The 23729-nt window shown below is 37.8% G+C and overlaps 1 protein-coding gene across 6 annotated transcripts in view; it reads right to left on the bottom strand.

Annotated features, from left to right (window-relative positions):
• LEKR1 (leucine, glutamate and lysine rich 1) overlaps positions 1-23729 on the bottom strand; it is a 182517-nt gene that overhangs the window by 102927 nt on the left and 55861 nt on the right. For 5 of the 6 annotated variants that reach the window (XM_070582168.1, XM_070582169.1, XM_070582172.1 and 2 more), the window contains one exon: positions 1437-1612. The exons of the other annotated variant lie outside the window; for it this stretch is intronic. In XM_070582168.1, coding sequence (XP_070438269.1) covers positions 1437-1612 — 176 coding nt within the window. The remainder of the gene's footprint in view (positions 1-1436; positions 1613-23729) is intronic. 6 annotated transcript variants of the gene reach the window in all.

The raw sequence follows: 23729 nt of genomic DNA, 5'->3' as shown, positions 1-23729 counted from the left end.
TCTTTGAGCATGCGCCATTTTCCTGTTTCTTCTCAGATTAAGTAATTTGGGGTTGGATCCTGAACATCATGGATGTTACATTATGGAGATTCTGGATTCTGTTATATTCCTCTAAAGTATTGATCTTTTTGGTATTGTTTTGTTTTAACAAGCAGTTAACTTGGCTGAACTCCACTGTACAATCTGCCTCCTCTGGGGTAGACAGCAGGTGACATCAATCGCTGTAGCCTCAGGTGGGCTGCTGAGAGTCTTCCCTGTGCACATGTATTTCAGGGATAAGCCAGAGATTTGGGGAGAATTTACATGCAAAGTTTGAGCTCTCCTTTTCTGACTCTCTGGGATATCCTCTTTTCTGGGATATCCTCTCAATTCTTAGAGGCGGGAGCTGCCTTGATCTCTGCCTTCTAGTCTTCAAGTCAAAAAGACTACAGATTTCTATCAGAGTTTTAGCTTCCCTTCATGGAACAGATTGTACCCTGACCTCAATCTAACAGTCTTAAATAAAAAAAAATCAAGGAATTCACCCAGGGCCATTCACTTCCTTCAATTAAAAAAATTTTCACTTTTTTAAAAATCAGTTTTAGGCTCATAGCAAAATTAAGCAGAAAGTACAGAGAAGTCACATATACCTCTTGTCCCCACACATGCATGGCCTCCCCCACCATCAACATCTTGCACCAGAGTGGTACATTTGTTATAATTAATGAACCCACATTGACACATCATTATCACCCCAAATCCATAGTTTACATCAGGATTCACTCTTGGTGTTGTACATTCTATGGATTTGACAAATGTATAAAGACACATATCCACCATTATAGTATCAGACAAGATAGTTTCACTGCTCTCAAAATCCTCCATGCTCCACCTGCTCATTCTTCCTACCCACCTTAGCAACCACTGTCTCTTTACAATTTCCATAGATTCATCTCTTCCAGAATGTCATGGAGTTGGAATCAGACAGCATGTACCCTTTTCAGATTGGCTTTTTTCAATTAGTAATATGCCTTCTTTCAATTTTTGACAGTCCCTCCATTATGTGCTTGGTTTTGGTCACTCTCCAGTGTTGTTAGATAGTTATTTTGTCCAGAATTTATAGTTGTTATTTGGAGGAAGTCTGATCTAAAGTGAGTTACTCAGCCATTAACAGAGGAAAAAGTTTAAAAATACAAATGGGTACATTTAACAGAAATAAGCAGACTTCTGGCCACAGCTCAAGATAGATATATCAGAACTGACATTAGATCAGCCTATAATTATTGAATTTCAGGGTTAGACTAGATCTTAATGGCCATCTAGTCTACCAACCAATAACAGGTTTAAAAGTTAATCATAATTCCTATCACATAAGATAAAATATCATTATTTCATTACTTACGGTATACCATTTACCAAAAAAAATTACAATTATGTTCTAAATATATGTTACAAACCTGTCAAGGCTGTTTCACTTATGGATTTAATTTGTAGAAAAAGTTCTCCTTTCAGTGAAGTCCAGTTTTGAAAATTATCATATACTTCATTTTTAATACTGGTTAGCTCCCTTTTAGTAAAAGTAAGTAATGAAAGAGTCTTAGTCCAGAAATAGTTGTACTTCACCAATCTTCCACTGTCAAGCAGTAAAAAAAAAAATCAGAATTTTTAAAAATAGCAAGAAAAATAACAAATATTTCTTTGAAAAAAATGCTTTCTTTGAAAAATGGTTTTAGAAAGACCATAAATCTACTGTCTAAATGGAGACAATTTTGAAAGAGAAAGGAGGTTCTATTTATATTACACTGAGACAACAGATATAAACGGCATATCCCGGAAGCCTGAGGTAGGTGGTCACTCCAACTCATTTCGATTGTGTTATTATTTTAACCAGAGAGAAAGATAGCTATTTTCATACACATTTATTCCATTAATATTTTAAAATTAATTTTAACAGCAAATATTTAGTGAAGAAAATTAGGTCAAGAGTGAGTTTGTCCCAGAGTCTACATGAGAATCTCAGATCTTAGGTAGCCCCTCCTGCCTGACCCTGCTCCTCCTGCAGGGTCAAACCTGGGCCCGTAAGAAACAAAACCTGTTAAGGTGACTGATCCGGTGCTTTTGTTTCATCAATGCCACAGCTCAAACTAATCACATATTTTTTGTCATCTCAATGACTTTTAATACTTCAGATGTCCTGGCTATAATTTACCTAATAACCAAGCAAGATACAGCCACAGATTCAGGAGTTATCAGCAAAAAGATGATGATAAAGCCATGGAAGTTAATTATTTGGTTAATATTAATCTCCCTCATGGAAGAAGGTAGTGGTCAGCATTTATGGTCTCAAATATAGGCTGAACAGAGTCCATGGTATCTGGTATTAAGGGGGCCTTTTGTGATCTCAGAGAGAGGCATGAGGTAGGGAAGGACCGAGCAGTAAAGCAGAAATGAGAAAATAGCCAGTTATGTGGTACCAGCAATCAAGAACCTTGACTGAGGTAGCAGGGAGAGAAAGAGGAAGATGCAGAGTAGAATGGTTTGTTAGGATGGGAGACAACTGAGTGTGTACACAGCTGAGCAGACAGTACGAGGACAGTCACAGAGGCTAAAAACACACACAACATATGTGATCATTTCTTGTGCAAAGTCCTAGAAAGGACAGACATAAAACCGAGGCTGAAAGATTAGTCTTCACCAGGGAGAAGAGTGGCATCATTCTGTGTGGTAATTAAGGTCCACCTGAGTGACCAGAAGCCAGGGGATGCCTTAATCAGCATGCAGATCTGGGAGCTAAGAGAGATGCTGATTTCAAAGGGCAAAGAAAGAGTCTAAATAGATCACTAAAGCAAGAGGGCCAACAGTGAGGATGGGAAGTCTGAATGTGCAGCCTGGAAGTGGTAAGACAGGGAGACAACAGCTATGAACCAAGTCAAGGTTAAGGGGCCGGCTGATGGGCCCAGTCTAAGGCTGCTCAGAGCACCGCATGTACATGGGGGTCAGGGCCTGGAGGGATATTTAACAGAAGCAAGGCTGGTTGTGGATGCAGGGGCCTCTGTAAGGAGAAAGGCAAGAAACAGAAAACTCAAGCTTGTCAGTTAAGAGCAGATCCATGTTTTGTGGGGCCTAAATCTTAGGTGATTGGTGATGGGTGCGGGAGGGCTTTCTTAAATAAAAAAAAATGACAACTGCAAAATTAGGTTTAAACGTGTGCAATTATTTATAGAATGAGAAAAATCATTACAAATAAAAATTTAAAGGTTGATGAATTCCATCAATATCACAAAATACAGGAAGACAATACAACTTTTTAATGAGTGACAGCTCTATAATACTTTTTTTGCCTGCAATTTTTGGCTGCCTGCTCTACGAGCACCTCTTCATCTGAGAACCATTTTATAATAATACCTTATATGCAGAGAAGGAAAGATTATACAGCCTTTCAGCCAGCATGGCCATGAGTTTTTCATTATCGATAACATAGAAAGATTCTTTCAGCTTCATAGCTCATTATTGGTAATGCCATGGACATATTAAGCATTGTCAAATTTGAAAAAATCCTTATCAAATTTTTTTCATATATGAGCATAAGATTTTTGGCATTTCATGTTTTCTTGGAAAATGACTAATCTTAAATTGTCTTTGAAATGATAAAATTCATGAATCAGTTTATCTAACATGTCCTTGAAGTGGTATAATATGATTTTTATGTTATATTTATTAGTAGTTTTTGTCAAATCAGCGAGCAACTTAAATCTTTCTCCAATGTATTTAAATAATTAACTCCTCTTCACTGAATGGATTATGAAATAATCCAAGGGCTTTTATTAAAAATGTCTCTCTCGTGATATAATCTGAAAAAAATTGTTACAATTTGTTTCTTTATGCCAGAATAATTTCTATTGCTTAAATTGATCATCCTTATTGCTTTTATTCCATTTTTTTAAAAAAATTCATATACATCCAAATTTTTAGTCTGTAATGTCTTGCTTGAGTTATTGAAGCATTCTAAAATGTCTTCGCAAGTGGCAGTTACAATGCTGTCTTCTCAACTCAGCTTTCTCTTACTCAGATTCCCCGAATGTCTGTGACTACTGCAAAAGCATACCAATATCAGAAGTGTGAGAGAGGGGAAATCAGAGTGGAAAGAGACAGAAGTTTTAACCAATTACAATTAAACCATCTTACTTTTGCCAGGGCCCTCCCAGAACCTTGGAAGGGGGTCCTGAGTGAGGGGTTCTGAAACTCAAGCCTGATTTGATTCACAGTAAATCTGCCTGTGTTGATAACCTTAACTTTCTCTGTGAAATTAAGGCAAGAGGCACAGCTTCTGAGAGATCAGAGGCATAGGGGAGTCTAAGCAGAATAGTGAGGACTTAGAACAGTATCGGAGGAACTGAGGGACTGGTGCTTACCAACCTGCAAGAGGTATGAAGAGGGTTTTAAGGGTAAATACAACCAAATGAGCAGAGGTAAAAGGAGGTGGAGTATTGGTAAAGTCCTCTATGCAGAAATATCCTCTTAGGTAGAAACACGCTCTATGTAGAAACTCCTAAAGAATACACAAACACACACACACACAAATACTAGAACTAATAAATGGGTTCATCAATGTCACAGGATCCATACACAAAAACCAATTTTATGTCTGAATACTAGCAATGACCAATCCTCAAAATAAAATTAAGAAAACAATCCCACTCATAATAACATCAAAAAGAATACTTAGAAATAAATGTAATAAAAGTTCAAGACTTGTACACTAAAACCAAAACACTTCTGAGGGAACACAGATTGAAAGATTCAATATTTTTAAAATGGCAATTCTCCCCAAATTGATCTATAGAGTCAATGCTATAACTATCAAAATGCTAGCAAGCTATTTTGAAGAAATTGTCAAGCTGATCCTAAAATTCATACAAAAGTGCAAGGGACCCAGAATGGCCAAAACAATCTTGAAAACAAAGAAATTTGGAGGACTTGCATTTCTTGATTTCAAGATTTACTACAAACTACAGTATTCAAAAGAGTGTGGTACTGACATAAGAACAGACATATAGATTAATGGAATAGGATATAGAATCCGGAAATAATTCCCTACGTTCAGGGTGAATTGACTTCAGCTAAAGGCACCAAGGCAATTCCATAGAGAAGGAATCATTTTTTAACAAATGGTGCTAGAACAACTGGACATCTACATGAAAAAAGATGAATTTACATTCTTACCTCATGTCCTTCACAAAAGTTAATTCAAAATGTATCATAGACCTAAATGTAAGAGCTAAAACTATAAAACTTTTAGAAGAAATTACAGGAGAAAATCCTTGTGACTCCTGGTTAGGCAGAGTTCTTAAATACATTATCAAAAGCACAAACCATAAAATAAAACATTGATAAATTGCACTTCACTAAAAATAACAACTTCCATTCTTAAAGACACCACTAAGAAAATGAAAAGACAAGCCACAGACTGAGAGAGAATATTTGCAAATCATACTTCAACTAAAGGACTTGTACCCAGAACGTAGAAAGAACTCTTATAATCCTATGATAAGAAAACAAACCAACGAAAATTAGGCAAAATATTTTAATAGCTATTTCAACAAATAACCAAGCAAATGGAGATACTTAACATCATTAGTCATTTGGGAAACACATATCAAAGCCACATGAGATACCATTTCACACCCAATAGAAGGGCTACAATGAAAAGGACAAACAGTAGGAAGTATTGGCAAGAACACAGAGAAACTAGAATCCTCATTCCTTGTAGAAATGTAAAATGGTGCAGCCACTTTGTAAAATAGTTTGGCAGTTTCTTAAATATAAATTTACCATAGGATTCAGTAATTCCACACTTATCTACTCAAAAGAAATTAAACATAGATCCACACAAAGATTTGTACATGAACGTTGATAGCAGCATTATTCATAAGTGCCAAAAGTGGAAACAATCCAAACATCCATCAACTGGTAAATGCATAATAAAATGTGGTGTATCATACAATGGAATACTATTCAGCCACAAAAAGGAACAAAGAACTGATGCACGATACAACACGGATGAACTTCCAAAACAAAAGTGAGCAAAGTCAGATGCAAAAGACCACATTTTGTATGATTCCATATATCTGCAATGTCCAGAAAAACACAGATCTACAGAAACAAAAAGAAAATTAGTGGTTGCTTAGGACTGGTGGTGAGATTTACTGCAAAGGGCATGAGGATCTTTTTGCGGTGACTCAAATATTCTAAGCTTCGATGTGTTAAAGGCTGCACAACTCAGCAGGTTTACTAAAAATCATTACATTGCCCACTTAAAATGGGTGGATTTTGCAGTATGTAATTACATCTCAATAAAGCTGCTTAAAAAAAGATGTGAGGTGGGGCCGGCCCAGTGGTGCAGTGGTTAAGTTCACATGTTCCACTTCGGCGGCCCAGGGTTTGCTGGTTCGGATCCCAGGTGAGGACATGGCATCACTTGGCACATCATGCTGTGGTAGGCGTCCCATATAGAAAGTAGAGGAAGATGGGCATGGATGTTAGCTCAGGGCCAGTCTTCCTCAGCAAAAAGAGGAGGATTGGCAGCAGATGTTAGCTCAGGGCTAATCTTCCTCAAAAAAAAAAAAAAAAAAAATGATGTGAGGTGATAAACTATGGGATCAAGGCTAGAAAACAAAGTAAAGCCAGAAAATGATTGGGAAAATCAGAATCAATACTGGAAGCATTAATGAAACTGAAGAGCTGAAGCGAAAGTGAGAGAGCCAGGAGGAGAGACCTGAGGAGCCGGCATCAAAAGCTTCAGAGATGATCGAGTCTGGATTTACAACTAAGAAAAATTAAAGGAGAAGTACTTTATATTTCAAACAATTTCTGAAAGGTTCACAACAGCAATCCTATAAAAGTAAACAATACTAAAGTATTTCAAGTACGGCTGTATTTGAAACACTGGATTTATACACAACTTTGTATGAAGTGAAGTATACCTATATTCCACACTGTCTTTAGTGTCTATTTCTGCAGGTCTTCTAAAGTCAATTCCCATTCTGGAAAGACACTTTCTTCTGAACAGCAGACGAGCTGAGCAGTGAGGCATGCCACACCTGCTCCTGACCCCTCCCTTGCAAGAGAGGGGCCATGTCAGGGCAAACAGAGAACACTTTCCCGGAGGAAGGGGACTGAGCCCAATGCAGTTAAACAAATGAGGGAACAATCTAGAAAGAGCAACGTGACTCAAAGTCCATGTTCACTGAGCTACCGAAAGTTCCTTTTGAGCTCCAGAGATAGAGATGGCGACATCTGGGTAGTGAAAGCTCTGCTTCTTCTCTTTCCCACTTGAAGAGAAATTATAACAAACTCCTTTTCTTTACCTACAGCAGTCATTAAGTTTTATGTTCTAGTAGATAATTGTAAAATAATAAGACAGTCTAAAATCAGCTTTTAGCAATGCAACAAAATCTCTGAACTCTCCAACCTTTGGGTTGATTTTATTTCAAGACTGTCTTTTCCTATGCAATGCACCTACTAGCGAGAGCATGACTATAACCAGCAATTATTTTTATTTATCCATCACAAACTTTTATTTATTCCAAAATTGTTTTTAGTAACTGCTATTTTTTATATAAATCAGATCCCAGACTCCCAATTTTTGATCTTTTAGCTAAAAATAAACAAAAATCACAGATCTATTGAAAATATTTGAAAAAAATAATCAATAAAAGTGTAATGCAAAATGATGACAAAATTAGAACATTGACTAAAAATAATATTTAAATATGTATATCTAAGTTTCTTCAAGAATTTAAAATACTACGAGTCACATGCCAAATATGAATAATGCAGATTGACTCTACCAGTCCACACTATCCTGAAGCAGTGTTAATTACTTAATCTAGTCCTGGTCTAACTTTTAGCATTTAATCAATCCTGCCATCTGTGATGACATTCATGAATTAAAAAATGGGACTTCCTTAGCAGATCCGCGCCAAAGCTATTGCAGGAGCCAATACTGACCACTGATGGTCCCGACTGAAATGCAGGGTTGGGGTCGCCTAGGTGGTATCCTGTTAGTTCAATACCAAAGTTCTAGGAAAAAGTGGAGAATATTTCTGGTGACAAAAATTGTCATCTGTTTTGTGAGTAGACTCATTCATTCATTCAAAAATTGTATACTGAGCATCAGTTATGTGCAAGGCATTAATGAAAGGTAGATGGCCAGCAGGTTAGCATCAGAGAGCCTACAAAAAATTATTAGCCCAGATAATTTTTTTAACAGAAGAACATTTTCAGTAATAACTAGTAGATTGGAAAAAAAAATAACCTAACACTCAAAATATCCACTCAGCATATTCCTTTAGTCACCCTGAACCTGTCTCTTTGTAATGTTCACTTAGCTCCCTTTTCTAAAAACTAAGTTACTTAACTTGGAAAAGAATCATTGTTTCTGATATTCTCAATATATTCAACTCCAGTTTTAGAAAAGAAAATACACTTCCTAGTTTCTTTAGAACATTGGGTTTTACCTTTATGTATTATCAATCCTACGAAGATTATATTAACACCACTTATGTTGGAGATTTCTAAATATAAGAGGTCTAAGAGACAGTTTCCCTATTCCATTACTTTTCACGTCACTGGACCATTGGTCAGGGGATCAAATACACCAAGAAATACTGGTCAAGAGGAAAATGAATTACTGTGCTTTAATTCCCAATGTCACTGCAAAATAAGAACAAGGTGTTTGCCTGATTTAAACTTTATTGATATAACTATTCAGTGGAAATATTGGGTAAAAAAAAATAAGTGGGGGGTGGCCAGGTGGCAGAGTGGTTAAGTTTGTATATTCTGCTTCAGTGGCCCAGGGTTTGAGGGTTCAGATCCTGGGCGTGGACATACATACTGCTCATCAGGCCATGCTGTGGCAGCATCCCACATACAAAGTAGAGGAAGAGTGGCAACAGATGTTAGCTCAGGGTCAATCTTCCTCACCAAAAAAAAAAAGCAAAGTTATTTCCATCTTTTTCAACCACACTGAATATAGAAACTACATTACTAAATTTATTAATCTCATTTGAGCTTTATTCAGTCTTTGATTATTCACTTATTTTCCCCTGGTCTCTTTAATATGTAGAGAGTCTACTAAAATAACAGATCTCCCTTTGACTAAATATGATACTCTTAAGCTGTGCAGAAGCAGAAGTTAAACATCTTAAGCCTGACTTAGTAAAAAAATCAAACACATAATTCTGTATTGTAGAGTTGCTGTATAATTTCACAAAATGGAGGTGAAATGTTTCACTGTATGTATGTTTCTTGAAGGTAAGAGGATACAAGACAACGTGAAGAAAGACTGAAACCTCCATCATTTTAACATGCTTTTTTGTATGCTTTTTTTTGGTGAGGAAGATCGGCTCTGAGCTAACATCTGTTGCCAATCTCCCTCTTTTTTCTTCTCCCCAAAGACTCAATACAGAGTTCTATATCCTAGTTCTAAGTCCTTCCAGTTCTTCTATGTGGGATGCCACCACAGCACGGCCTGACTAGTACAAGTGGTGTTAGGTCTGCACCCAGGATCCAAACCGGCGAACCCCAGGCCACCGAAGGAAAGCAGGCAAACTTAACCACTATGCCACCGGGCCAGGCCCCTAAAGTGCTCTTAACAAAATCATGTTGTTTATATAAAGCACTGTTTTAAATATCACAACCATCATTTTAAAGTACTCTTAATAAAGATTAATTATATATTCTTTGGTACAACAACTTATGTTTCTTACTTCCCTGATTATTCTCACCCAGTTCTGGTAACATAGTAGGCATTGATAAATATTCCTCTATTGATTAACTCTAAAGGATGGAAAAGATATAAAATCCTGAGGTATTCTCTCTTTTTCATGTAGTGGTTGCCTACTGTTTTGTCCGCCCAGTATAACACCCTTCCTTCTGGGAATCATCAACCCTTTATAAAGGAATCGTCTCTCTCCACCCACTCTTACACATGAGTGCCACAGAAGTTTCCGTGTTCCACGAGCCAATCCCACGGGCTAAGTGGACAAAACAACCGCCCCAAACTGAGTCAATCAGAGCTCTTCTCTAGGACTTTTCCTTGGGACTCAAGAAGTCAGCAGGCAGTCCCTCTCAGGGGGCAGTGGATGTAAGAAGTGAAACGTAGGCATTGTGGGCAACCACTTTTCCTTTTAAGTAGAGAAAGTAGATCTGCAGTTAAGAGAACAAAGCCAACACATGCAAAGAAAAGCAGAGATGAAAGACAAAAAGAAAATCTTCGGGGTGGTCCCGTCCTTTGTTCAGGTTATTCCCGAGGCCTAGCTTCACAGGCTCTTCCATGATTCAATTTTTTCCTTAAAATCTGTAATCTATTAAACACTTTTTGCCTAAACTAGTTCAAGCTAGGTTTTAGTCACTTACAACCAAGAGTCCTAACTAACAGTGTATGGCCCAGGATCTATCACATAGTTAAACTTAACTTCTAAGATGTTAGTCTGAAGACTGAATGCTTTCTACCAACCCTTAAGAATGGAGAATACACAGTTAAATAAGCAAATAACAATAGTCAATCTAGAAAAAAATATTGAGTAAAAAGCTGAAAAAAAATGTGTATCACTAAAATTCAGAGAAATGGAAATTGAAACAATAATATTTAATCTAATAAATTAACAAAGATTTAACAAAAATAAGTATTTCCAATACTGGCAAATTACAATGAAACAGCATTATCTTACATCACTTGTGGAAGGATAGATCTTTATAGACTGTTTTTGTAATGCATTTTGAAACTATGCATTAAGAAGCTTAAAAATACTCATATGCTTTGACCCAGGAATTCCACTACTGGGATCTAGCCTAAGGAAATAGATCTTAATACAAAAAACTTTTTTGTTTGCTTTGGCTTTGAAGAAAGCTAATCACCACAATAATTTGCAGTAGCAAAAAAAAAAAATCTGAGAGTAACACAAATGTTCAGTAAGGAAATAGTTAACTGATTTATTCAATGCAATATTAGTCATTAAAAACAATTTTACAGAGGGTATATAATAACAGAGAAATGCTTACATTATGGAGTTAGATTTTTACAAGTCAGGATATCAAACTGCATAGTTAAATGTTTTTAAAACGATATATATACAAAATAATTCAGGCATTTCTTTGACTATGAAAGTGTTTACAATATAAGCTGGATATCATTCAGTAGGTTAACCAGGAATAAGATTTGCATTCTGAAGACTGCTGTTTGCAAAAAGTGGACCTCTACAGATAATAGCACCCTGAGTGATGGGACAAAAGCTGCTGTTCCCGAAATACAGGAAGGCACAGCTACTCTGTGTAAGGGGCGGGCTGTGCAGTGGGCCTTGCCTCCTTTCTTTACTGCTAGTGGCTATGACATGCATAACAATCTCTAGAACTCCAATTTTAGTGCAATCTTACATGCTCAGGATGTCCTCAGTGATACTGAGGTATATGTTTGTCCCTTAGCTAAACTACATTTATTTAAAAACAACAACAATAACAAAAACACATAGATACAGAGATTAGATTGGTGGTTACCAGAATGGACGGGAGAGGGAGGAGGGTGAAAGAGGTGACTGGGCCGTGTGTCTGGCGATGGGTGGTAACTAGTCTTTGGGTGGTGAACGCGACATATGTTCTACAGAGAAATCAAAATATAATGATGTACATCTGAAATTTATATACTGTTATAAACCAATTGTTACCTCAATTTTAAAAAACTACATTTATTTATTATTTTTACCTTGCAATAGTAAGACATTTTTTTAAATATTTAAAACTTCTATTAAAATTCTTATAGAAAAAATAACTTACTTTGATTGTGAAACTCTCAGCTTATAAATCTTTTTCTCATTGAAATATACTTTAAAAATCTGATTTTCTTAGGTTCTTTGGGTAATATAATGAAAACATTTTAAAAGAAGAGACTGAATCCAAAAAGTTATCAGTTATCTTAGGAAGTAACATTAAGGGCAATCTTTTTCATCTACTTTCTCCTTCCCAAATATTCCATAGTGTGCACAGTAAAAATAAGAGACAATTTCTGTTAAAGAAAAGGTAATAAATCAGCAAAAAATTTATAAATTAATGTTGGAAACAATAAAAGAAAGAGTGCATCTGAAACACAATATGATAGTCCATTTACTAAATGCTCCAAAATATCATTAGATTATATTAGTTGTTTTATACACTAGTCTATACATCTGTTTTTCTTTGAAAAGTTTCAAGAGAGCAATATGTGAGCTTCTAGAAATAACACATAGAACCGTAAAATGTCCAAAGAACCATTAAAATTCGAGGTTTCCTTTTCTCCTCATTTTTAGGTTTGAAGCAATAGTAACTTTTGGTTCAACAAAAGAAGAGAGTATGTGACAGGTCACTTCAGGTCACTATTTTTACCTTCTGATAAAACTGTAATTACACTAGGGAGAAAAAACAAAAATAAAAATCATTCAGTTGAAGTATGTATTACACGCCCAGTATGTGCATGATCCACATCAGGCACCATTAAAGTTTCAGAAATAGAGGAATGGTACCCCTCCTCAAGTGACTCATGGTTAGATGTGGGAGAGAGTAAAAGAGAAGACAGTTACATTACAGTGCAGAAAGATGGTAAAGGAAGAAGGCAGAAGAGAGGAGGCAGAGAGGCAAGCAACCAGCTCTCTTTGTGTGTCCTGGAAAACAGGAAGAACTTTCTGATTAGAGAAGTCTCTGACTGCATCATAAGCGTTGCGGAAAGCAGGCAAGGAGGGAGGGACAGGAAGAGAGGGAGGAGGTTGCCCAGGCATAATGGAGGGAGGAAAAGAAAATTTGCTAGAAAGACTTTTATTTTCTTCTCAAAATATTTAATAATCAGGGAAAAAATGAGTTATTATGGTTATGTCCAAATCAAAGATCATTCAAAGAGTTTCATTAATACTGCAGTGACATTTAAAAATGCCCAAAGAATCTTTTCAATGCATTACATGATCTTCATTTCACCATTCAAAGAGAATAAGGAAAAGAAATGTAGTATTTGTTTAAAATTCAACCTATTGCTTGCTATACTCTGAGGAAATAAATTTATGAAATATTCTTCCACTACAAATTATTAAATCACATAAAAATATAATAGTCAAAATATTCTTGCAGTTAAGAAACCTATTTTACTTTTCGTCAATTTTTCTGCTGGCAGTGTTTTACTAACTCAAATCCTATAACCTTAAACTGAGAGTTTCCTAATGGCAATGTCACTAGGAAATGTAATGTGACTTTCTTAGATCATCAAATAATGGTAGTGTGGTCTCAAATTAATTTTCAGCAGATGCTCATAAGGTTCAACAGAAAACACCTCAGTGATGGGGGAGGCTGGGAACATCATTAGACTCGTTTCCTTGTAAAGGGTTCAGTGACAAACAGCCCCCAGAGGCGACCTGGCAGGGAGACTTGCCTGGGTTCTGCTGTGTCGCAGACTTACATTGGCCTCATATAGAAACTGGTCCCTGAACATGTTTTATTTGACTTGCAGAGTGTTTTGTTTTGTTTTGTTTCAATGAGCACCAACATTTAAAATTTGAGAGATTTTACATAAAGATCCAGATTCTCTGACTTTTAAAAAAATCAGGTAATTCAGAAACAATGGGCCCACATTCCCCCAAAAACAATCTCCTGGAGCGGCTGCCTCATTTAATGGGCACGCATTTTTCCGTTTACCATTGTTCACACCCAGCCTGTTTCACTCACTTATTCTGGATACCTGCCTCATTCCAGAGGCCTTTGAATTTGCCATTCCACCTAATTCTACAATTTGCTAGCTGGATTTTAGATGCTTTTATAACCCATTTAAAGCCCATCTGAATGAGCTTTTGGCTACCTCAAATATTTTTTCTCTGAAAATTATGAAAGGTGGTTGCCTGCCATTCATTTGAGGAATTCTTTAAAGTAAATGAATTCTACTTTTATTTTGCATAATAAAGAATATATATATATACTTATATATACCTGTTCTGTATGTGTGTACGTTACACATAAAGAGACAGACAGAGACAGAAAGAGAGAGAGAAGGGTAAAACCATAGAGAAAAATCTGAATTTACACTGACAGTTACCAAGATACTAAAACTTAAAGACCAGGAGAAACCATGACTATTTGCCCCAAAATTGCAGTGGTTCCTTAGCTGAAATATTAGCTGATACCTACCCTACTGACAGCAACTTGTCTCTCACATGGGTGGCACGAACAGGCCTTTTTCATCCCCTTTCCCATTAAACAACAAACACATAACAGCAGCAGCAACAAACGGCCCAGAACCAAGTATGCAAAAGGCCCAATGCCACAGGCTTTCCAGACGCTTTCTCATTTAAACCTTTTGGGGAGTCCCAGCTCCAGCTTCTCCATTTCCTTTTGGTTCCAATCAAAGGTTTTTGCCTGATTTTTAGCAGTTTCTTTGCCATGTGAAATGTTTTATTAGCCTTTATTTTAATGTCAAAGTGTGTTCTACAGCAAGCCCCCACCACGCCCCAAAAGTGGTTTCATAGTAAAGTAAGATTGGAAATAACAGGTCTCTTTAGTGTAAGACTTCTCAGAGCTTTTATTATACTAACGTGGAAAGTGAATCACCAAGAAAAGATACACCTGGAGTATGTTCCGAACTTAAAATTTGACCATGGAATACTTCTTCAACGACATTTCATAGGAATTCCTTGGAACATACTTTGAGGAGCAATGCTCTATTTTTAGTATTAATTTAATAATCATTCTATGTGATTACTCGTATTTAAAGTGGTGTTCATTTCAATAGAGTATCAGAAAGTATCAGCAAAAGGAGGAAAGTCAAGCAGATAGCAGGTACTCCCAACAAGAACAGAGCTTCCTCTTTTCCTAGTGAGTCCTGCAGAGGCTCTATCCGGCCACGTGAGCTGTCCCCTTGAGGACTCCTGTCCAGGATGGAGTCTGCCTCATCAAAGACTTCCTTCTCCTACACACTATTTCAGGGGTTGTCTCAGACTCTGCCTGACAAACATTCTTGATCATCAGACTCGTTTCTGGGCCCTGACCCTTTACTTCCACCTCTGAGTTCACCCTTGGTCCACTACTTTCAGCTTGGAAGACTGTTGTGCAAGCCAATGTGTCTGATCCTGTTCCAAACATGGAACAGGCAATTGGGGTATGTTCACTACCCCAAAACCAATTTTCCACCCCAGATCTACATAGTTTCTTTAACCATGGAGAAGATTGACAGTATCACATCTAAAGATGCTGTTCCTATCATCTTGGTGAAGTTGAATGTTAATATTTTTCTTGTTAAAGATCAGTAATACCAACCCAAAAGATATGTGAAGCGAGCTAATGAACAGTGTTTTCTCATACCCACAACTCGTCACGTTGCCAAATCCACAAGGTCTGACCTATCTGATCTTCAGATATTTGCCAAGTAGCCCACACCATGGACTTCAAGAGCGATAGATAAAAATTTACAGCCAGGAAAGGCCTTCCCAATGCCATTCCTCCACCATGGTCTTGAAGACAGAAAATACATTATTTATTTCAGATTTCTCCACTCTCCAAAATATAGAACCTGAAACTCCCTAGACAGCAAAGGCATAATTGGAATTCCAAAGCCCCTCAATAACAGATTCTCCTATATTTCCTGAACTTGCCAGGCTCCAGTATCCCACAAACGGCCGTACTGAGAAACAGAAGCCAGTTAAGTTAAAAGTTTTTGGATGGTTCCTTCACTGCAAACAGGAAGCTATCATCAGTAGGCCTGAGGCACTTCAAACAAGCTGACCAAACCAGGCTAAATCTTGGAAATAACTCTCTCCACTCACAGTCTCATCTGAGTTAGGCATTTCTTCCTTCATCTAAGAACTTCAGTTAATTCAGAAGACTGGCTAGTCGGTCACCCAGCACTCAAGTGCTATCACAGCAGGCACGCAGAGGATTTCATGTGAGCACAGAGGAGAACTCAGTCAAGGAAGCCGAAAGGGAAGAGTGAGTTAGGGTCAACGTGGAGCAGAGAAGGGCACAACAAACAAGGGATTCCAGAAGGGCACTAGCCAAAGCACGGAAGCTTGACAGATGGTGGCGTATTCTCATTAATTCTTAGTAGTTCACGTGGAGTGATGAGAACTGAAGGCAAACTGAAGATCATGTGAGCCATGTTATGGAGTTTGCACTTTCCCCTCAGTGCTATGGGCCCCTGGAGGATTTGAAGGAGGAATCAGATTTGCATTTAAGAAAGATTGCTCTACCAGAAATCACTTAAGAAACTTAGGCCCAGGAATATTTGTTTCACTGAGACCTGCCCCTCCTATGACTGTGTCCTCCCATTGAGTCCTCTCCCTCAGAATCTTGTTTCGTCTATAAAGCCCGACCTGTAGACGCTTTCATTGACTGATAACATCAACCAGCGCTGATTCCACCTTAGAGCCACTGCCATACGATTTCCCCGCTTAGAGACTCGACCTCCTGCCCTCACGCCCTTCTCTTTCTCCTCTTCTCTCTCTTGATTGTTACGACCAATTCTGACTTTAGGCCTGAGTTCAACAGCCCTGTACAATTCTCTGCACCAATTCGGCCTTGTTGCTGATTTTTTTCACACTCCATTAATAAATAGGCCTATGTCTTGGTTTCTTGTAATCTTGTCTTCTGTTGGTAACCCCACATAAGACTAGATCCTTATTATTCTCTTTCCAGGCCAGGACCACAGTCTTGCAATTCAGCTTCTCTAACTGTCACTAATTGAGGGATTAGATAGACTTTTGGACTCTTCAACATGAGCCCTGCTATCTTTTATGGCAACTTATTAGTTATTAGTACTTTGCCTTGAACTTCTCTTGTTGACTACTTATCCGGACACATCAACCCTCTTGGAGATTCGAGGCATGTGGGGGAGGGTAGTAGTGGAGGACGGTGCCTTTACAGCACATAAGGCTGAGGCTGTTTTCCTCAGCACCTGGCCTAGCCAATGGATGGGTGTAACTCCAGCTCCCACCCCTTCTAGTAAACTGCGCACTTGTCAAAAGACACGGAGCCATGCTCACTGAGTTCAAGGAGGTGGCAAGCACAATTTACTGTAACTGTTCTCTCAGACGATAACCTGGCCCCCAGACTGATCCTCACCGACACCTAATCTTATCTTGCACACCGTAAAACAATCACCTCTGCTTCTCCTGTACTAACCCTTTAAGCCTGTCCTTCCCTGATCCAGATTCAAAAGATTTCATAAATTCTTCTATTCTTGGAAACTAGATGTATTGAGCTTGCCCTGTAGTTTTAACAATTTATTGAATACGGAATCATGTAAACCCCAAAGGCAAATGGATATACCTTTTTCTTACCCATAAGTAATCCTGGATTGTATTTCTCAAAATTAAAATTGTCCTGGAGTCTGACAGTCTAAACAAACACAAAGATGCTTATCTAGATTCCCATAAATACTTCAGCTTCGGTAAAAAGAAACACGGCTTTGAGAAAATAACTGCCCACAAGCAAGGCTGCTGCCACTTCTCTCATCCGCCCTTCCATGGAAGTAATGTTGGAAGAGCACTACTTTGGGCTAGGCTGGTAATGCTGATCTCAAAACAGCACAGAGACGCCTCAGAGCAAATATAATATGATATTACAATTTGATTGATTGCAAATATACTAACAGGGAATTTCTGATAGCTGAAACAAAAGGTTGGGCTGAAGTTTGTTTGCATTATTTATGATGGAAATATTAATATAATAACTGCTTACAAACTTCAGAAAAAATACTTCAGTATGAACCATTTATATTTAGAAATAGTTACAAAGTATAACATTAAGTTTGGGATTTATTAAAGCAAATCCATAAAGTCTTAAATCATACAATGCTTTATGTCCTGGTTTTATTAATAACATGTACTTGAATGAATTAGAGCATTGACAAAAAATCCTATCATTTAGATATTTACTACTTTAGATTGCTCTGGCAAACGACGCTAAATTGTGAGGTCATACAGGATATACTGAGTCAATTACATCATAACTTCTCAGATTTCATTTCTCTTCATTTTTGCATTTAAATAAATGAGTTTGTTCAGCATGCTACTTTATATATTGGCATTTTACTGATGTTAAAATGTTTACTTTTCAAAATCATATTTTCCTACAGTTAAGAAAACTTTTATAACAATGACAACAATAACAAAAATAATAATGAACTCTATTGAGCATTTACCAAGCGCCAGACACTGCTTAGTAATGCCATGAGCTATCTAACGTCACAGCACTCCTCTGAGGGAGCTCCAGTATCAGCCTGTGACAGCTAAGGGGACGGAAGGCAGAGAGGGAGCAGGCTGAGAGCAGCCACACAAGCAGCGAGCGAGCGGCCTGGGAATCGAACCCGAGCAGCCTGGCTCTTACGTGCTCAAGTGCAGCTGACTATATTTTGCTCTGATTTTGTAGTTTTGATACTTCTTTGCATATCATTTTAGAAGATGGATTCTTATTTGCATATTATACTTTGAATTCTGCCTTGATTAAACTGATACTTAATAGGGATTGACAGGAATTGAGGAGTAGGGAATGGCTTTACCCAGAAAGGGAAGTGAGCAGCAGCTAAAAACCACAAATGTTACGCACGTGAAAAAAGGTTAAGCAGAAGATTAACTTTATACATATTCCCAAATACATGCTTTTTAAATCCCCTCGCAAAACCCAGGGGTTCACAGAAGGAAAGAGTTCAGTGGTAATTCTCACGAACCTTTGTTTTCACGGGCATAAAACATTTTCAGCATCAACCCAGTCAGCCTGTCTCTTGGCACGGTAAGGATGTGGCACGCTGCTCCTTTTCTCCTGAGAGAGAAATCAAACGCTTGCCAGAGCACTTAATATTCCAGCTTCCACAGCAAATTGCTTTCATCCCTTTCTCCGGCCTCCAAAATGACTTCGGATTTGGGCAAAAGAGAGAAAGACATGGGAGGGAAGAAGCCCAAGGGGGTTGTTGGTGTTGCTATTTTTTTCCACTGCGACAAACAAAACACGCTTATAATTACGTGAAATAATATTTTTTTAGTATAATTTTTGCTACCAGCCCTAAAAGCTCTCGAGTTGTAGTCTTCCCTCCCACAACAGCACAGACCACCAGGCCAATATTATAGTGTAAATGAGATTAAATGACTGCTTCTAAGTCAGTGACAATTTGGGGTTTTACTTCAATAGCCAACTTTTTTTTCCTTTAAAAGAGGATAGGAGATGGAGAAAATTGGAACGTATTCTTCTAGAGATGAAGATATGAGTGAATAAAACATCTAGCCAAAGAAAACAAGATTAACAAAGAAGTCTATGATGTAGCATTTACAAGAAAATGAAACTTTCCTTTTCAGAAAAAACAGCTATAAAACAGGTTATGTTAAAGTTAATTTTTCAAAGGTATAAACATAATATGTTTTTCAGTTCACATTCTAATCAATTTTTCATTAAGTTAAAAAAAGGAAAAAAGACAGGCTTGTGTTTGGAATGTGATGCTGATGAGAAAGACCTAAAAACACCGGACAAAGTCTGACAGAAGTACAAAGGTGACATATATTCCAAGAAAATGCTGCTTTCAACAGACACCACTTAAAAAATAAAGACAGGCTAAAAGCAAGAGGTTGAAGAAAGAGAAAAACTTAAGAACATGGCACATTTAATTAGGTACCCCTCTCCTCAGACTAGCAGCTCCCCAGTTCTGCTGGACATTCTAACTAGGCATTTTCAATTCTTTTGTTTCTCTCTCTGTGCCTCTCCAAAATCTTCTGGCTTAACATCAGAAGATAGCTATTCATTTCACAAAATTATTTATTTTGCAAAAACAAAGTTTTTACAAAAGGATAAGGAAAACTTAAATCACAGATCTATGCATGGCTCAGCGAGAGTGTTGTAGATTTGGCATTAGTTCTCTTACTTGGCAATGTCGTACTTCCAGTCTAAGCTTGAGTCTGAGATAGATTCTGCTGTTAAGATTGGTCATAAATAACACCATGTCTCCCAACTGTACATTTGCTTTTTACCAGAAGTGCTGACCAACTGCTATGTTTTACTCTTTTGTCCCTTCCCGACTCCAATCCTCTCCCCACTCCTAACTCTCCTACCTTCTTTGACTATCTGTTATGCAATCACATTCAGTTGGATAGTTGCATTACACATAGTGAAAAGCTACATGAACTGAGACCACATATTAGACAGAATTACACACTGAAAATGAAGACATTCTATCCAATCCCTGATTATATCATTATGTTCACTGTCATCACAATTTTATTTGTATGTTAAAGATAGAATATGGACTGAACAACTCTCTTGAGTCTGTCAAAATAATAACAAAATGATGCAAAATATATACAAATAAATATTCAAATGTCTTTCTCAAGATAAACCATCTGGAAAAAATTAGAAAATGATGAGTCATTCATGAACAAATAAATGAATATGTTAACCTAAATCTTTATCTATGGATTTTTTCCAAATGGCAGGTGGCAGGGCAGGATTACCCTGATCCCAGCACGTTCACACAACAATTACATCCCATGTTAAATTTTTAAAATTTCTCATAGCTAAAAATGCTCCTAAATTAGATGAACAATAGGGTTAAAACTCATATGATCAATTGAACTGCTGTTTGATTGCTCTCCCCTGAGCAATTGCCAGGGGACTTTCATCAACACACCAATAAAGCAGAATGTATAAACTAATCATTCAAATATTTTTCATCAGAGAATTTAGAATTCAAAGCTACCATTGTGATGGCCACACAAAACAATTAAAAAACAATCCATAATATTTATGAATATATAGTTCTAAATATGAAGACTTGTTCCCTGAAAAAAATCAATCTATTATTTTACTAAAGTAAAATTTGTGAAAAAAAATTCTCTGTGAAAGTAAATGCGATTTTCTTTTACCTTTATCTCATGTACAGTACTCTTTTGAACCAAAGGGTCCTGAAGGGAAAAAGAGCTTTAAAAAATGTTTGTTAAACACGTCTACATAACTATTGACACACAAAAATCGTATAATTATTGCAAAGTGAAATTTTTTTTTCCTCCTCTGAGCCTTGATTAACTAAAAGCTAATGCCACATGTAAATATGCATTCCTCTTCTTCCTAGTGACCTTGCCACACCCCATCCCCAACTTGGGGGAGGAAAATGTCAAAAATAATTTTCCATTTTTCCTCTCTCTCTGTTTCTCTGCTCCCCTTTCCGAGCTCAGGCACAGACTTCCTACATGGTGCCTGCTGGCTGGCAGCAGGTGAGATATATCCCTCCTCCTTTGAGGGCAGACGATGACAAAACCCAAGAGCAATCATATACAGTCAAGAAAACTCAATATAAAACCTCATGTCCATCAACAAAAAGTGGGATATAAATTGTAGGAAATTATTATGAGTCAATATTTTAAATTATGTGTGTATGATATGCTTCCCAATGTGTCACTGACATTCATCTGAAACCATGCAGAGGCAAAGCAAGAATATCTCTCACAGCTCTCTAAGCATTCATCTGGGTACAAGTATTAGAGGATTCAGCATGAGTGAGATTGCCCGCGGAGAACAGAAACTGAAATGCCAGGAGGCATATTAAAAGCCAGTGTACATGATGCATTTCATGGCAGACAGCCATCTATAGACCTACATGCATTTACCATTAATAGAAAACAGAGGTGGCAGCAAGAGATATACTGTTCCATTTCTCCTTTCTTGACATGGCTATCATTTATAATAAATACACAAATGCATAAGCTTGAGTACCTTCCAGGAGGTGTGCAAACATTCCTATGTTATATACAGTGGTAAAATCAAAATGAAATGTAATATGAAAATCTTGGCTTCATAGTTCCTTTCACATGTTTCAATCACTCAGCAAATTAGCAAACACCTACCATGCACCCACCACTAAGTGCTAGGTCCTGTGGGTAACACAAAGAAGATAAAGACAGTTACTGTTCTTGAAGATTTTGACATATTAAAAAGATAAGATCAAAAAAATGCAAAATAAGACAGAACATGCTCAACTGCTAAAAGGTTTGTTTAAAAATATAAATGCTGGGGCCGGCGCGGTGGCGCAGTGGTGAAGTGTGCACGTTCTGCTTTGGTGGCCAGGGGCTCACCGGTTCGGATCCCAGGTGCGGACATGGCACCGCTTGGAAAGCCATGCTGTGGTAGGCGTCCCACATATAAAGGAGAGGAAGATGGGCATGGATGTTAGCTCAGGGCCACGCTTCCTCAGCAAAAAGAAGAGGACTGGCAGTAGATGTTAGCTCAGGGCTAATCTTCCTCAAAAAAAAAAAATGTAAGTGCTATACGATATCAAAAGGAGATCTTATGGGCTGGAGTAACTGGAGGTAACATCATAAAAAAGGATTTTTTTTTTTTTTTTTTTTTTTTTGAGGACTATTAGCCCTGAGCTAACTCCTGCCAGTCCTCCTCTTTTTTGCTGAGGAAGCCTGGCCCGAAGCCAACATCCATGCCCATCCTCCTCTCCTTTATACGTGGGACACCTACCACAGCATGGCGTGCCAAGCGGTGCCATGTCCGCACCCGGGATCTGACTGGCGAACCCCGGGCCGCCGAGAAGCAGAACGTGCAAACTTAACCGCTGCGCCACTGGGCGGCCCAAAAAGAAGGATATTGAAGACTCAAAATAATTTAACCACAAAGAAAGAAAAGAAATGTGCAGATTATTTTGGCTGGGGAAAAAATGTGTGCAAATACATTGAAATGAAAATGGCCTCAGAGAAAATGTCTTCAAATCTATATCAAAATTAGAGACTTTTAAAACACAGATAAATGAGTTCTTTTCTTAAATTTAGTCGTAAGTCCTAGGAGAGTTCCAGTTTAAGCTCACTGTTCAAGAATAATTATAGAGGGTAGGAAAACCTGAGCTGTAAGTGACAAATGCTGGAGGTTCACTGTGAACCACGCTGAGAGTTAAAAACTCTGGAGGGAGCCAATCCTAGTGCAGCCTCCACAACATTGTGAGGTTTACCTCTAGCACTTGAGCAGGTTCCCTCAATAAACGTTAAAGAAAAACCTCCTTGTGATCCCAGCGGGGTGAGGGGAAACGAACACCCAGAGGACTCTGTTCTTCTTAACAAGGCCTGCACTCAGGGGAGACTAGTTAACCACAGCCTAACCTGCTGGGATATCATCAGAGCCTAACTGGCCTGGCAAAGGGAAATATCCAACTCCAGCCCACTCTAGCCATCCTGTCCACCTAAGGGCTGGGAAGAGGGGAGGGCAGGGCCAGCGCTGAGAAACCATTAATCATAGCACTGTAAATCGCCTCCCCTCCCCATCACACCTCACCACAACATTACTAAAGGCCTATTGACAACAGTTCCTTTCACCTGGAACAGCATATCCAACTATCAATAAAAAATTACAAGACATACCAAAGCCAAAAAACATAATTTGAAAAGACAGAGCAAGCATCAGCATCAGATATGGCAAGGATATTGGAATTCTCAGACTGCGAATTTAAAACAAGTATGATTAATATTCTAAGGGCTCTAATGGACAAAGTAGACAGCATGTAAGAACAGGCGGGTACTATAAGCAGAGAGATGGAAATCCTAAGAAAGAACCAAAAAGAAATGCTAGAAATCAAAAACACTGTAACAGAAATAAAGAATGCCTTTGATGGGCTTATTAGTAGATGACATGGCTGAGGAAAGGATCTCTGAGCTCGAGGATATATCAATAGAATCCTTGAAACCTAAAGAAGCAAAGAGAACTATGACAGGAAA

Source organism: Equus przewalskii, chromosome 18, assembly GCF_037783145.1.
Source record: "Equus przewalskii isolate Varuska chromosome 18, EquPr2, whole genome shotgun sequence".
In the NCBI taxonomy this organism is placed as follows: domain Eukaryota; kingdom Metazoa; phylum Chordata; class Mammalia; order Perissodactyla; family Equidae; genus Equus; species Equus przewalskii.
Note: the sequence above shows the minus strand (reverse complement) of the source record. Positions and strands in the feature narration are given on the sequence as shown.